Source organism: Cibotium barometz, chromosome 10, assembly GCF_041138505.1.
Source record: "Cibotium barometz isolate CiBa-2024 chromosome 10, ASM4113850v1, whole genome shotgun sequence".
In the NCBI taxonomy this organism is placed as follows: domain Eukaryota; kingdom Viridiplantae; phylum Streptophyta; class Polypodiopsida; order Cyatheales; family Cibotiaceae; genus Cibotium; species Cibotium barometz.
The window spans coordinates 50722774-50736588 of NC_141055.1; the positions used below are offsets into that span (position 1 = coordinate 50722774).

At 42.2% G+C, this 13815-nt stretch overlaps 1 protein-coding gene across 1 annotated transcript; it reads right to left on the minus strand.

Annotated features, from left to right (window-relative positions):
• Window positions 1–9504: 9504 nt before the first annotated feature.
• LOC147635025 (putative polygalacturonase At1g80170) lies at window positions 9505–13508 on the minus strand. The gene is made up of 9 exons (XM_086803458.1): window positions 13161–13508; window positions 12636–12764; window positions 12173–12337; window positions 12010–12030; window positions 11557–11764; window positions 11304–11385; window positions 10782–10890; window positions 10549–10674; window positions 9505–10274 (listed from the first exon to the last, which is right to left on the minus strand). Exons 1-9 carry the CDS (start codon window positions 13455–13457, stop codon window positions 10005–10007), a joined length of 1407 nt encoding a protein of 468 aa, XP_086659584.1. The 5' UTR covers window positions 13458–13508; the 3' UTR covers window positions 9505–10004.
• Between the last annotated feature and the right edge of the window lie 307 nt (window positions 13509–13815).

Sequence of the window (13815 nt, forward strand, 5' to 3'; positions counted from 1 at the left end):
TAGAGCCCACATGCATTGATGAGGCTATTGGAAATGTGTGTTGGGAGAAAGCTATGGATGAGGAGATGGATGCACTATATGGAAATGAAACCTGGGATTTAGTGCAATTGCTTGAAGGCAAGAAAGCCATTGGATGCAAGTGGGTGTACAAAGTTAAACATAACAGTGATGGAAGCATAAACAGGTACAAGGCTAGATTGGTAGCCAAAGGATATGCGCAGACATATGGGATTGATTATGAGGAAACTTTCAGCCCAGTTGCCAAGATGGCAACGGTGAGAGTTGTGATAGCAGTGGCTGCGTCAAAGCAATGGTCTTTACATCAGATGGATGTAAAGAATGCATTCTTGCATGGGGATTTGCAAGAAGAGGTGTATATGTTGCAGCCACCTGGGTATGAGGATGTGGGTCACCCCGAGCATGTTTGCAGGTTGAAGAAAGCCTTGTATGGCTTAAAGCAAGCACCAAGAGCATGGTCTGACAAGATTTCTGAATATCTTGTCACTATTGGCTTTCATGTAGCCAATGCAGATTTCTCGCTGTATGTGAGACATGGTGATAGAGGAGTTGTGCCTGTTGTCATCTATGTAGATGACTTGATCATTACGGGGGACCATGATGCAGAGATCTTTGATGTAAAGATCTTGCTTAGACAAAAGTTTGAGATGAAGGATCTGGGGGAGCTCAGATATTTCTTGGGCATTGAGGTGATTAGGTCACCACATGGTATTGGATTACTGCAGAGACAGTATGGCTTGGACATGTTGTCCAAGTATGGTATGACAAGCTGTAAGCCTATTTCTGTGCCATTGGATCAGAATGGCAAGTTGAGTGCAGATTTAGGAGAGATCTTGGAGGATCCTACTATGTACAGGCGCATAGTAGGAAGTTTGATCTACATGACGATCACCAGACCAGATTTGAGCTATGCTCTTGGGTTGGTGAGTCAGTTTATGCAGGTTCCACGGAAATCGCATTTGGATGCAGTGACATGCATACTGAGGTATGTGAAGTCTACTTTGCATTGTGGACTATTCTGTGAGATTGGGACAGAGATATGTGTACATGGGTACACAGATGCTGATTGGGCTGGTAGTATCTCAGATAGAAGATCTACTAGTGGATTCATGTTTTCTTTGGGGAGTGTTGCTGTGTGACGGAGTAGCAAGAAGCAGCCTATGGCTGCTCTATAGAGTATAGAGGCCGAGTACAGAGGCTGAGTACAGAGGAGCTGCTATGGCAGCATGTGAGGTAGCTTGGTTGAGAAAGCTACTTGCAGATTTGGGTCTATCAGTGGATAGACAAGTTGTCATTTTCTGTGACAACATTAGCAGTATATAGTTGGCCAGGAACCTAGTCTTTCATGCTCATACGAAGCACATAGAGGTCCACTACCACTTCGTCAGAGAGAAGGTCTTGGCAGGAGATCTTGACCTTGTTTATGTCAGCGCACAGAGGATCAGGTAGCTGACATCTTCACCAAAGCATTGGGTATAGAGAAGCTCCGCAGATTCAGGGCTTCGCTTGGTGTACATGAGATGGAGTTGAGCTCGAGGGGGAGTGTTGAGATATCAAGCTCATCTAGTGAGGCGGTGGACACTGATGACCCGCCTGGGGGATAGGCCCCACACTTACACCACTGGCATGGTTGGTGAGATCTTGGGTGATATGCGGCTCATGGGATGACAGGCTGTGTGACAGTCTGGCATAGTTATAGTGCCAGCTCATTTAGTCGGGTTCACACTATAGAGAACCCGTGTATGTATTTGGTTGAGTACCTTTCATATTGTGTGTACTCTTATTCTTGTATATGGTGTGTTGAGTGTTGAGTGAAGAAGAAGAAGATTTTCAGCCTCTCACCTTGTGTGTTCTCTATTAGGGTTTTGTGAGTGTGTGTGTGTGCTTGCAAGAGCTCAAGCTCTCTTCCCCCTTGCATCTTTTCAAGGGTATGTGTAAGAATATGTTGAAGGATTTCTATTGATATTCTCGCCAACAAAAAACAGTTTGCTTTTGAAGAAGGAAGGTTAAAGGTAATGCAATCAAAGAAAAATTATGAATACATTTTCTGTAATAATTGCACAACCCTAGAAAGAATAATCTTTAGTCACATTCTTTGGAGTAGGTCATCTTAATAGTGTGGAACTTTTTGGGGTCTACTCTAATTCCTTCAATATGACCTAAATATTCAATTTCTTTTTGAAAAAAATAACTTTTCTCTGGATTAGCATATAAATTATTTTCTTTCAAAAGGTTGACAAAGGTAAGATGTTTATGCTCTTCTTTATTTTGACTAAAAAACAAGAATGTTGTCAAAGAAAACAATGACAAAGTGTTGATATTTCAATAAAATATGATTCATCATTCAACTAAATATTGCAGGTGCATTAGTAAGACCAAAATTCATAACAAGAAATTCACAATCTCCGGATAGAGTACAAAAAGAAATCTTGTATATGTCAGATGTGTGCATTCAAACTTGGTGATATCTAGAATTTAAATCTATCTTACTAAATACAGATGCACCACATAGTTTATCTAATAAATGATCAACATGAGGAATGGGATATCAATTTTTAACACTGATCTTATTTAAAGCTCTATATTCAATGCACATAAAATAGGTCTAGTTCTTTTTTTGTATTAAAAGTACTAGAGCACCGAAAGGAGAATTGCTCGGCCTTATGAGTCCTTGATTCAAAAGTTCTTCTATTTGTTGCTAAATCTCTTTTTTTTAAATTTGATTTTGTCTATAGGGAGATTTATGTGGTGGTTGACTACTAGGTATGATCTCGATTGTGTGGTATTTTGGACAAGATGTAGGTAGACCTGGGGGTAGATCATCACGAGTCTTTGAATTGATCTAAAAAGAGTTGTTGACTAGTCGATAAAGTGTGGTTAGTTGCTTCTATTTCATTAAATTACATATATCATATAGGCCTTGTCTAGTTTACATAAAGCACGTTTAGCTTGTGTGTGTGATAGTAGTGGAGAAAGTTCATTTGTGGCATCACTTTGAAGAGTTAAAGTTTCATTTTAGCATGTGTGTGTCATAATCAATTTGAGGGGGTTGAATTGATGATGGAAAGGCATACCTAAAATTATATCACTAGTGTATAATTGTGAAATTAAGAAATCCCTTTTCTCATTATATAAGGACCAATGACAATTTCTAGTTGCCTAATTTCCTTTGTACCATTGTAACGTATACCTTGGAATGCAGATTTAACCTTATAAAGTGATGGATGTGCTTCTAGTTGCAACTTTTTAACAACTTATTCTAAAATAAAATCATGCATACTACCATCATCATGCAATACTGTAATATCATGACCATGGATTTTACCCTTCATCTTAAGCAAATAATAGAATGAAATAGAGTTACCTGGCATATCGCTTTTTTCGGGATTACCATCATCATGTAGTATGTCTTCGGACTAATCTGAAGCGTAATCATCATTACCATTGACACATCTTCAATGTTGTGTAGTTGAGCAGTTGTTGGTCTAAGATTCTTCGAACATCGAGTAGCAAAGTGGCATGGTTGGTTGTAACAGGTAGGGTGAGGCTTCTTTTTAGTAGTAGTGTTGTGACTAATAGGCTTTGGTTGAGATACATTGCTTTGACCAATAGTCTTTACATTTTGAGTGGGATTCTTGTGCGTGTGTTTCTAGGTGCTACCCAAGGCTTTCTATTTGCATTAAAATTGTTAAAAGAACATGGCCCAGTGTGGGAGTACCATAATGGCGAGGCATTAATTATCGATGATTGTTATTGAAACCTAAGGGTTGCCGATTGTTGGATGAAAAAGCATAATTTGAATTATCGAGGGGTTTTGTGTTAACCTCTTTTGCATTCTACATCATGGGCTGAAGAAATAGCTTCATTAAGCGTAGAAGGTTTGAGCATATTTACCTCATTGACTTGAATAGTCTCTTCGAGTCCTAATTCATACGACATTAAATTGTATCTTCAGCGACTTCTTCAAGCATACGGAGTTGAAGTAGAGTTTGTCAAAATTTCTCCGTGTACTGTGATTGAAAAGATGCAGGGGGGAAGAGAGCTTGAGCTCGTGCAAGCACACACACACACTCACAAAACCCTAATAGAGAACACACAAGGTGAGAGGCTGAAAATCTTCTTCTTCTCTACTCAACACTCAACACACCATATACAAGATAAGAGTACACAATAATATGAAAGGTACTCAATCAATATATACACGGGTTCTCTATAGTGTTGAGCTGGCGCTATAACTATGCCAGTCTCTAGAATGGCTGTCACACAGCCTGTCATCCCACTGGCCGCATATTACCCAAGATCTCACCAACCATGCTAGTGGTGTAAGTGTTAGGCCTATCCCCCAGGCGGGTCATCAGTGTCCACCGCCTCACTAGACGAGCTCGATATCTCAACACTCCTCCTCAAGCTCAACTTGGATTTATGTCTGGTATCTCCGGTGCCTCTTCATGCTCACCTTCTATGTAGTCCCAATAGCCCTTTCCCATCAAGAAATTCGTCAATCTGAACCTCCAAGCATGGAAGTTATTCTTATCAAGCTTCTCAGCCACAATCTGGGTCATCCCATCATTTGACATCTTGCTAAACACACAATTTAACCAGAAACAGCACTCTGGTTTGTCTTGCACAAACTGCTATATTTGTGCAGCGGTACTGTAGTACTCTCAAATGTCACAACCAATGACCTCAATGTGCATCATACACCCAATGGCAACTGTAGACCTCTTTGCAGCACCCACAGTGTCTGCACAGTCAATCTGTCTTCCTGCAGTTCTTAAAACAGAGTTCTATAGAGAATCGATAACTTACCCACAGTGCTCGAAATCGCCTGCTTTCTGAAAAACGGAGGTCCAGACGCGCTCGAAACGCGTTTTTGGCCCAGAATATGGAGTCTGATATGACAATATAGTTGCCCTATAGCTTTACTCCCGCGAAGAAAGCTCCTCAATCAGAGATCGTTTGCCGGTGCCTCTCGTAGAGCTCCTGACAAGGGTGTAGTCACCAACACAAATAGGGAAGAGTAGTTGAAGCTCTTACCCTCGTACCGCTTCATGTGGTTCTCTTGCTTGCAGCTCAGCCCTTAGCACGAACCAAGGCTCTGATACCATGAAAAGATGCAGGGGGGAAGAGAGCTTGAGCTCGTGCAAGCACACACACACACTCACAAAACCCTAATAGAGAACACACAAGGTGAGAGGCTAAAAATCTTCTTCTTCTCTACTCAACACTCAACACACCATATACAAGAAGAGTACACAATAATATGAAAGGTACTCAACCAATACATACACGGGTTCTCTATAGTGTGAACCCAACTAAATGAGCTGGCGCTATAACTATGCCAGTCTCTAGAATGGCTGTCACACAGCCTATCATCCCACTGGCCGCATATCACCCAAGATCTCACCAACCATGCCAGTGGTGTAAGTGTGGGGCCTATCCCCCAAGCGGGTCATCAGTGTCCACCGCCTCACTAGACGAGCTCGATATCTCAACAGTGATATCATCTCACGATTGGACATGGTAAAAGTATTTCATGCATGATGTGCTTTGAGAGTAAATTGAGGTGACAAAAGTTGGACTTCACTTTATGTTGGAAGTATACCCATGTAGTTGGTTTATCGCTGCTTTTATGAAGAACATTCCACCATAATGATGCGCGATCGACCATTTGATCTTATCTCTTTTTGAAAAAGGTTTTCTCAGAGAAATAATCATCCAATTATCCAATTGACTTAACCATGAAAGTACGATACGTGCATCCTTTTTACCACCATCAAATTTGATAAAAGAAACATTATGAGGCTTTACTATCCTTTTTGTTTGTTGAGTGTCGAATGTAGCCTTGATGATTCTGGTAATGCCAGAATCTTCAGTTTGTGGAGTACCTGCTTCATTACCATCAAATCGTTGCGAGGTGCTTTTGTTGTTCATCTTGAAGTAGTTGCTTGAGAAGTTGAATGTGATCTTAAAAAGTCGGTGGTGGAAGGGTGAGTTTGTAAATCAATCATCTCAAGTATGGGCATTGTCATCGGTAGGAGTGTCGTTGATGGGTTGGTTGAAATCAACAACCGGCAGACAAGTACAAACTAACCAAAAGAAAACTATTTGAGCTCATTTGTTACCAAATAAGAACCTTTAAAAATAGCAATAAACCATGCTCAAAACCATAGAATCGAAGAAAATACGGGAGTTCATTAATTAATGCCACAATTTAAAAAAAAATCGGTGGCCTATTTCTCTCGTAATCGGCACCCAAAACTTTTTGGAAAAGTGGATAAATTAATTAAGCTTTTTGCGAGACAGTGAATTGCTCGTGTCGGCTTCCTTTGCTTGACATGTGTTCGAGTCCTATGTTGCATGTTTGGACTCGTGTCCATTGTGTATGTGAATCTTGTATTCTGTTGTAAAGGTGATCCCATGCGTAGAACAGACACGGATGGCCACTGTGCCGGGCTGGGCCCCCCTTCCTCCAATCCCATGTGAACCACAAAAGTTTGTGGAGGGATAGAAGGGGCCAAGGGCTAATTGCCCCTTTATTCTATGGTCAAGGACCCTTAGCTTAGGCATATGGGATAAACCATTTCCACGTGGTGGCAGCTGGTGATGGATGACTCTTCCAACATTCTGTATGACTGCACGCATGTCCGGTGTGCATGGCTTCAAATCATTTCTCGTCATTGTGCTTGAGAGAGATTGGTGCTCGTCATTGTTCTTTCGCTCTACTTGTGGATGGCACATCCTACATGTTGTTTTCTCGTCAGCTTTGCTACTATGTTGTTGCATCATTGTTCGTCATTGTTCTTTCACTCTGCTTGTGGATGGCACATCCTACTCTCGTCAGCTTTGCTACTAACGCAGTCACAACCTCATCGTCGTCGTGCTTTTTCTCCGCTCTACTCGGGCACTGTGTTGTTTGAATGTTATGCCTTGCTCATGATCGACGATGGCACCTCCTGCATGTTGTTTCCTGATTGGTTTCCTTGGTGATGGAGTCACAACGTCTGCCACAAAGTGCTTTTGGACTTCTTCTGCTACACGACCTTCGACGAACTACTTCTAGATTTCTTCTGCCCACACCATCCTTCTCGATGTTTTTCAATCGGCGTGGTTTTCCCTGTGTTGTTGTCAGGTATCCTTTCTCTGCATGTGTTGCTATCACGTATCCTTCCTCCACATGCCAAGTTGTACATTGACCTGCATGTCATTCTATCATTGCTAAATGTAATATTGCTTTTATCCATATTGTATTGTGTCTTTTTATCGTTGGTTCATATGCTTTGTTCACACGCCATGCTTTAGAAATGCATGCATGTCTCTGTATTATTGGTATCTCTTCCTTCTTGTTGCCATACTGTGGTGTGCCCTTCTTTTTGTGGACTTTCGATTGCTTATTTAATCACCTTCATTGTTTCTCTATTGTTTATTTAACGACCTGCATTTCTTGTTTGTTCTCGTCATCATGCCTGCCCAAGGAAGCCACTTCATGACATTAATAATCTCATGAAACTCGATTGTCATCCTTGTTCTTCATCTTTGCTTTGTCATGAGGCAGATGGTCGTGCTTGTTCTGCATCCTTGCTCTTTGATGAGGGGAACCATCAAGAGCTCCACTATACCAAGGGCTTACTGCGCGATCGATTGTCGTCCCGAATAGTCACGCCTTCGGAAGGCCCATTTACTGTTTGAAACCTTCGTGCTATGAAGCAGAAAGTGCAGGCGTTTGGTTTGCGTGTCTTCGTTTGAGTACTCTTCATTCATACTTTGTCATGTCTTTCTTAGATTCATTTTTGACCTTCTTTATGTTGTGTATTCACAAAGTCATCCCCAAAACCTACCGCCGAGGCAGAGGAAAAAAACCAGCATCAACCCCGTTTGTGGAGCCTTTAGCAAATGGAAAAAAAAGCTGATTTAGAGCCATCTGTACAAAAGATACCTCGTTTTTTGCCGAAGAAAAGGACCAAACTATTCTAAGTGTCTATCACTGTTGCTATTGGAAACACAAACATCAATGTTGAGAACCACTTGAAGAGTTCATCACAGAATGGAGTGCTTGAAGGGTTTGTTTGCTCTTGAGAAAGGAGGTACTGTGAATCATATACACTTTTAGATGGTGGTCACTCTAATGGCTCCATCACATACACTTTTAGATGGTGGTCACTCTAATGGCTCCATCACTCATAAGCATCCGCAAAGTTATCAAGCAATACATTGGTTAGCACTTCTTTAAATCGAAGGGTGCTATAGTCATGTGCAGATCTTTACGCCAAATTCGAATGCATATATTCAAAGGTATGGTTGGCTACTGCATGAAAGACTTGCAAAAACTGCATTTCAAATTCTTCGCACATAAAATTCCCATTGACGAGATAACAAGAGGGCGACAACTCTACACTCTCTATGGATAGGCCGATTTGAAAAGCAAGGCTTCATATCGCCTGTTAATGTGTGCAAAATGTTTTTTTAATTAATTAATTGAATACAACGCCAATACAACAGTCGATTAAGATTGATTTGTTAAGGTTGTGAGTTTTACGTGGAGGTTGGTGGCGTGTCTTCATGCTGGGAGTCGAATTTGGAATGTGGGGGGGCGTGTGGTCGTCCTTGAGGTGGCGAGAGTTGGTCCTTCTTCTTGAACGTGGTCTTTTGCTATTTTGGCGATGGGAGCAGGTGCTCCGGCTATGGAGCCTCCTGCGTGTTGGTTGGTCGTTATGGTCGAGCTTATGCATGCGAGGTCTGATTCGTTTGTCTAATTTGTTCGCGTTTGTTTCTACTATGTGAATGCCTTTGTTTTGGATACCACCTTGGGCCAGTGAGTGGTGATGCTTCTTCTTGGACATCATTTTCTGTGGTGGTGGGAGCTCCTCCCTGGTGATCCCGTCATTCGCTTACTCTTCTGATGGTATAGAGGAAAAGTTAAAATGGACGAAAAGTTCAAATCGCCTAACACTACTGAACTAGGAGGTTTCAGAGCTTTGGGAAAAACGCCATAGTGCTGTTCGGGTAGAGAGATAGAGCGTGTGAGAGCGACTCAAGTACCACACGCGTTGCCATTGAACATCAAAATGCCAACCCTCTGCTGAATAACAACTCAGAGCCTGTTTTATCAAATCACTTAGACGGAAACCTTCAATTCCAATTGGAAGATTTTGCCTCCTGTAACTTGCCTTTAGTTGTGCTAGACATGAAACGGGATTGCTAGCCTTTCCTGTGTCGCTTACATATGTCAATAACCTCTAATTCATGATAAAAGTCATTATGATCAACAATTAAGAGAGCACTACTGAACAACACTTACAAACTTGAAGCTTCAGGCTTCTGGGGATAACCAAAAAGTGGACAATTAATTTTCTGCTCAATTGACTACACCATTCTTATTCAAACTCTTTTTTAAAAAGGTTGACATACAATCATGGGAGCTAGGGATTGGTACAAAGTGTGTGTGTGTGTGTGAGTGAGTGAGAGAGAGAGAGAGAGAGAGAGATCAGAGAGAAGATGATGATGCTAGTATTAACATCCCTAGATGCCAAATATGGCCTTTGGGACCCAAATAACAGAGCAAAATCATGATCTGTGAGATCTAACTAGATGTGTAAGTGAAAATCTATATAGTGCTGATGGACCTGAGAGAAAGAGAAAGGGAGAGAGAACTTTGCTGTGCTGGTACCTTATGTGTAACTGTTGCAACCCTGTCAATGTGCCACGTGGCATAAGAATAAAGCTCTCTTTCCCCCACTCTCAGTGGCAGGGTTCATATTGGCCTCTTCTACCCAATCTAACCAACCAATCCCACCTCAACGCCATAAACAGTCTAAAACCCGCCTGCCTGTGTGCATGTGTGTTGATGGCGTTGAGGTGGGATTGATGGCATTTGTGTGTTGTGGTAAGTCCAAAACCAGCCCAATTGTACAAAGAATGGATGTGAACATGAATCTGATAATACTAATACAATCAATAGACTACTGGTGACTGCATCAAAGGACTAACTACATAGTGCAGTGGAGAGCATCTCGAGACTCTGGTGATGGTTGCAAGCAGTCTACAGAAGGGATGACAGTGCCCACTACCACTCCTTGGGCACTTTGGCACAAGGAGGTGCTGTTTCCTGTCCCCACGGCTGGCACCAAGTTGATGTCCTGGAGGAGAAGGTTCGTACAGGGCGCAACCTTGCTGCATGCAAGCTTGATCGCTTGCTTTGTTGCCGACGTTCCCCATATATTCTGGTAGAAGACCTGGCTCACTTGCACTGCAGAAGTCTGCCACAGCAGCACAACAATCAAAATAAGTTCCTTTTTAATCAAAGCTTCTTTAGTTCTAAGGGGGGAATATGAGGAAAGTGGAGGGTGTGAATATGCCATACATGCATGAGCAATGAGATGCACCCGCCTGCCTGTGTGCATGTGTGTTGTGGTAACCATACACCTGTGTGCATGCATGCATGTGTGTTGTGTGTTGTGGGACCTGTGTGTATGCATGCGTGTGCGTGCGCGCGCGTGTGCGTGTGTCTCTCTGAGAGAGAGAGAGAGAGACCTCATTCACCAGTGGGCACGAAGCCGGGTAATTATCGCAGTAACTCTGATCTATAATGATGGGGAATGACACATTGTTCATTTGTACATTTTGGAATCGAAAACCAGAGGCCAATCCTGTGCCACCCTACAGAAAAGGAAAAATTCAGCACAAGATCATGATTCAAAGGGCATTCTTAAGTTTGCTATTGCCCTGCTTTGCTAGAGAATTGACATGGAGTCTTTATAACTCACTTGCCAAGTTTTGATACGAAGCCCATTAGAAGTCCCTGTAAGAATCGCACCATCAACTACAACGAGGGAGACGTGATCATCACTTGCACCTTTCCCAAGGCTCCCAATGCTGCACAATACCATCAAGGCCCAGTCAAGCATATAGTGATCTTTTTTTCTTTTTTCTTTTTTTTTTCCTTCTTCGAAGGTACAGGAAATTTTAGGAACACACACACACCCAGCCTCCGTGAGGTGGAGGCGGCCCCGCCGGGATGAGGGCTGGCGAACCCATCGTACATGCTTATAATCAACCCATCAAGGGTAGGTACCTAACGAGGCCCCAAAGACTTGAACACAAGACCTTGGGAGTAGAGACCAACGCTCTACCAGATGAGCTAGCACTCGTTGGTAGTATAGTGATCTTTAGCCTACTCCTTTTGAGTGGTCTTAAACTGGTCTTTAAAAAATTATTAAATTTATGATTAACAAAAACATTTGCTATACATGTAGATGTGAGAGCAAGACAAGAGTTACATTGCACACCTAATCCCATGCCCAGGTCCACATGTAATATTCTTTATTCGTATGTCGGAAGAGCCACTTGCTATCGATACACAATCATCACCTGCACACCGTCGATTTTGAATACACATCTGAGACATATCAGATCTCATGTATAGTCACAAGCAGCCGTATTGCTAGTTACCAGGTGGCAACAGTGATAGTGCTGCTCATCAACAGCTAGGTAGTAACACAATCTCAAGCTTTAGCCATGAAAAAATGGCTTGAAATGTACCAGTTCCAATCCAACTGTCCTGGATCAGCACATTCTGTGTCCCTGAGATATGTATACCATCTGTGTTCGGACTGTCTTCTGGTGCTTCCACTTGCAAATTGACAGCTTGAACACTGTAGCAGTGTGCAAAATTTATATGGACCTGTGGGCTGTTCACACTTTGCATATTCCTCACCTTCAGGTTGTTGACTATGCTAAACCTCAAAGCCTACAAGCAATAACACAACACAATAAATGCCCTAATCAGCCAGAATATGACACATAAGGTAAGTGTAACCCGGATTCATAAACAGAATAAAGTTCCAAACCGAGCAAAAGCTCTGACATTGACATATCCATCACTTGCGTGACCAACCAACTCCACACAAGTTTCTACGGTACATTGATATATGCCTATGATGTCCATCACTCGCATGACCAAGCCAACTCCATAGAAGGTTCTATGGGACTTACTGTAGGCGCATCGTGGCATTTCTGCATACAGCCACACATGACCTCACTCCAATTAGCATGGAGCCTGTGCATGCAATGATGATAAAGTTATGCATATAATGGCCATTAAACGATGCATTATTATTTGATTTGGGTATAAGATGAAATGAAAATTTGGTCATACATTTGTCTTGTTCCTTTTGCAAGATTGTGCCCACCATTGTTGGCCTTGCCCATCTATATTGCCCCCTCCTTCCACCGTGAGGTTGTTCAAGTGACTAAAATGAAGCCAAGCATTTGAATTTGACTTGTTCCAAGGTTCAGAATGTGCAATCAAAGTCCCGGCCAGCTGCAAAAGCGCGACGAGGTAAACATGCTGTCTTTAGATTTTCACATCAAGTCAGCAGGGGTGCGGTGGGGTGGGAAATGCAATGTTCACTATCCAAAACCAAATGAATATCATGTGCATACAAGAAAATCCTCACCTGTAACTCTAGCCATAGAAAATGACTCTATTTTTGACACAAACTTCCCAATTCTTTTCAAACAAACACATACAACTACCCCCCTTATACAAATACATTTCTGCAAGCTTGTCTTACTACAGATAAATGAATACAATCCCTCAGGTTGAACCCACAGCCTACCTCTACCACGAGGCTGCTCCCGCAAGGGCCCTTGAAATTGAGAGGGCTCACAAGATAAGTTTTACCCTCGGGAATCATAAAGACCGCAGAGTCTAAGGCGCAAGCATCAGTCCATGCATCTGCAAAAGCCTGCAGCATAAATAATCCACTTTACTTAGAAATGTTTTTTGAGCCTGCAGTCACCTGTATATAGCTCACAAACACATAAAATGGATATGGCAACAGGATTGATTTTATTTTACATACTTCTCTATATTACATGTTCAAACACGTGCGTGCGTGCGTGCAAGCGTGTCACGCAAACATACATAATTGTATTTATACATAAAATGACAGAGTAGAAAAAATGGTATACTTGATCATATACATGGGCACATAAGATGAAAGTGAACTTGATCAGACCTGTGTATCATAAGTTTGCATGTGTGAATACATGGGTACATGTAGGAATGCATATGCAGAGCTATGCATATTAATCATACACAAAAGGAAAACTTTCATGAGAAATGTTTGACTTGATTATACCTGGGTATCATCTGTTAGCCCATCACCCATTGCACCATACCAATCAACGCTTACAACATTGTACGGGGACCACCCTCCACCATCATCACCCCCGCATTGAGGGTAATCTTGTCCATGTCTATCAACCACACTGCGCAGCCCATGCCCAGAAAAAGTTGGACAAGGCCGAATCTCCGCTTCTGCAGCTACATTACTGTAATTGAGCTGCATACACACAATGCTGAGAACCAGAAGGGTGCCCACATTGAGCTTTGTCAATAAGCCAACAACAAAGCATGGCTTCTCCATGCATGCCATTTTGCAACTCGGGGTAGTACAATACACTCTCTTTGAGAAATGCAAGCTACTGATGCACAGTTTAAGCAGACCACCATACTATCCTTTATACTGGATGGGGGAAATGAGTACATATGCTTGGGAACAAAGCCAAACACTTAAGTCTTTCTAAAGCTTAGAACCGAAGGCTTGCTGGGACCCCTCCTCATACAGTGTATTCCATGGCATTTACAAATGCTTAGAGCCCATAGCCCATTGGATTAAAGCCCATGACCCAATTGGATTGGGACCTTTGCTAATCAGGTAAGACCCAATTGGATTAGGACCTTTGATACTGAGGCAGGAGCCCAGAATGACTTAGGGCCCGTAACCGGATTAA

Excerpts from the sequence above, each read along its gene's own strand:
- LOC147635025 (XM_086803458.1), bottom strand. The coding sequence starts at position 13,457 with ATGGCATGCATGGAGAAGCCATGCTTTGTTGTTGGCTTATTGACAAAG. Across the intron at positions 12,765-13,160 it reads GGCTAACAGATGATACCCAG|GCTTTTGCAGATGCATGGAC; the intron begins GTATAATCAAGT and ends TTTATGCTGCAG. Across the intron at positions 10,675-10,781 it reads TTCGTATCAAAACTTGGCAA|GGTGGCACAGGATTGGCCTC; the intron begins GTGAGTTATAAA and ends CCTTTTCTGTAG.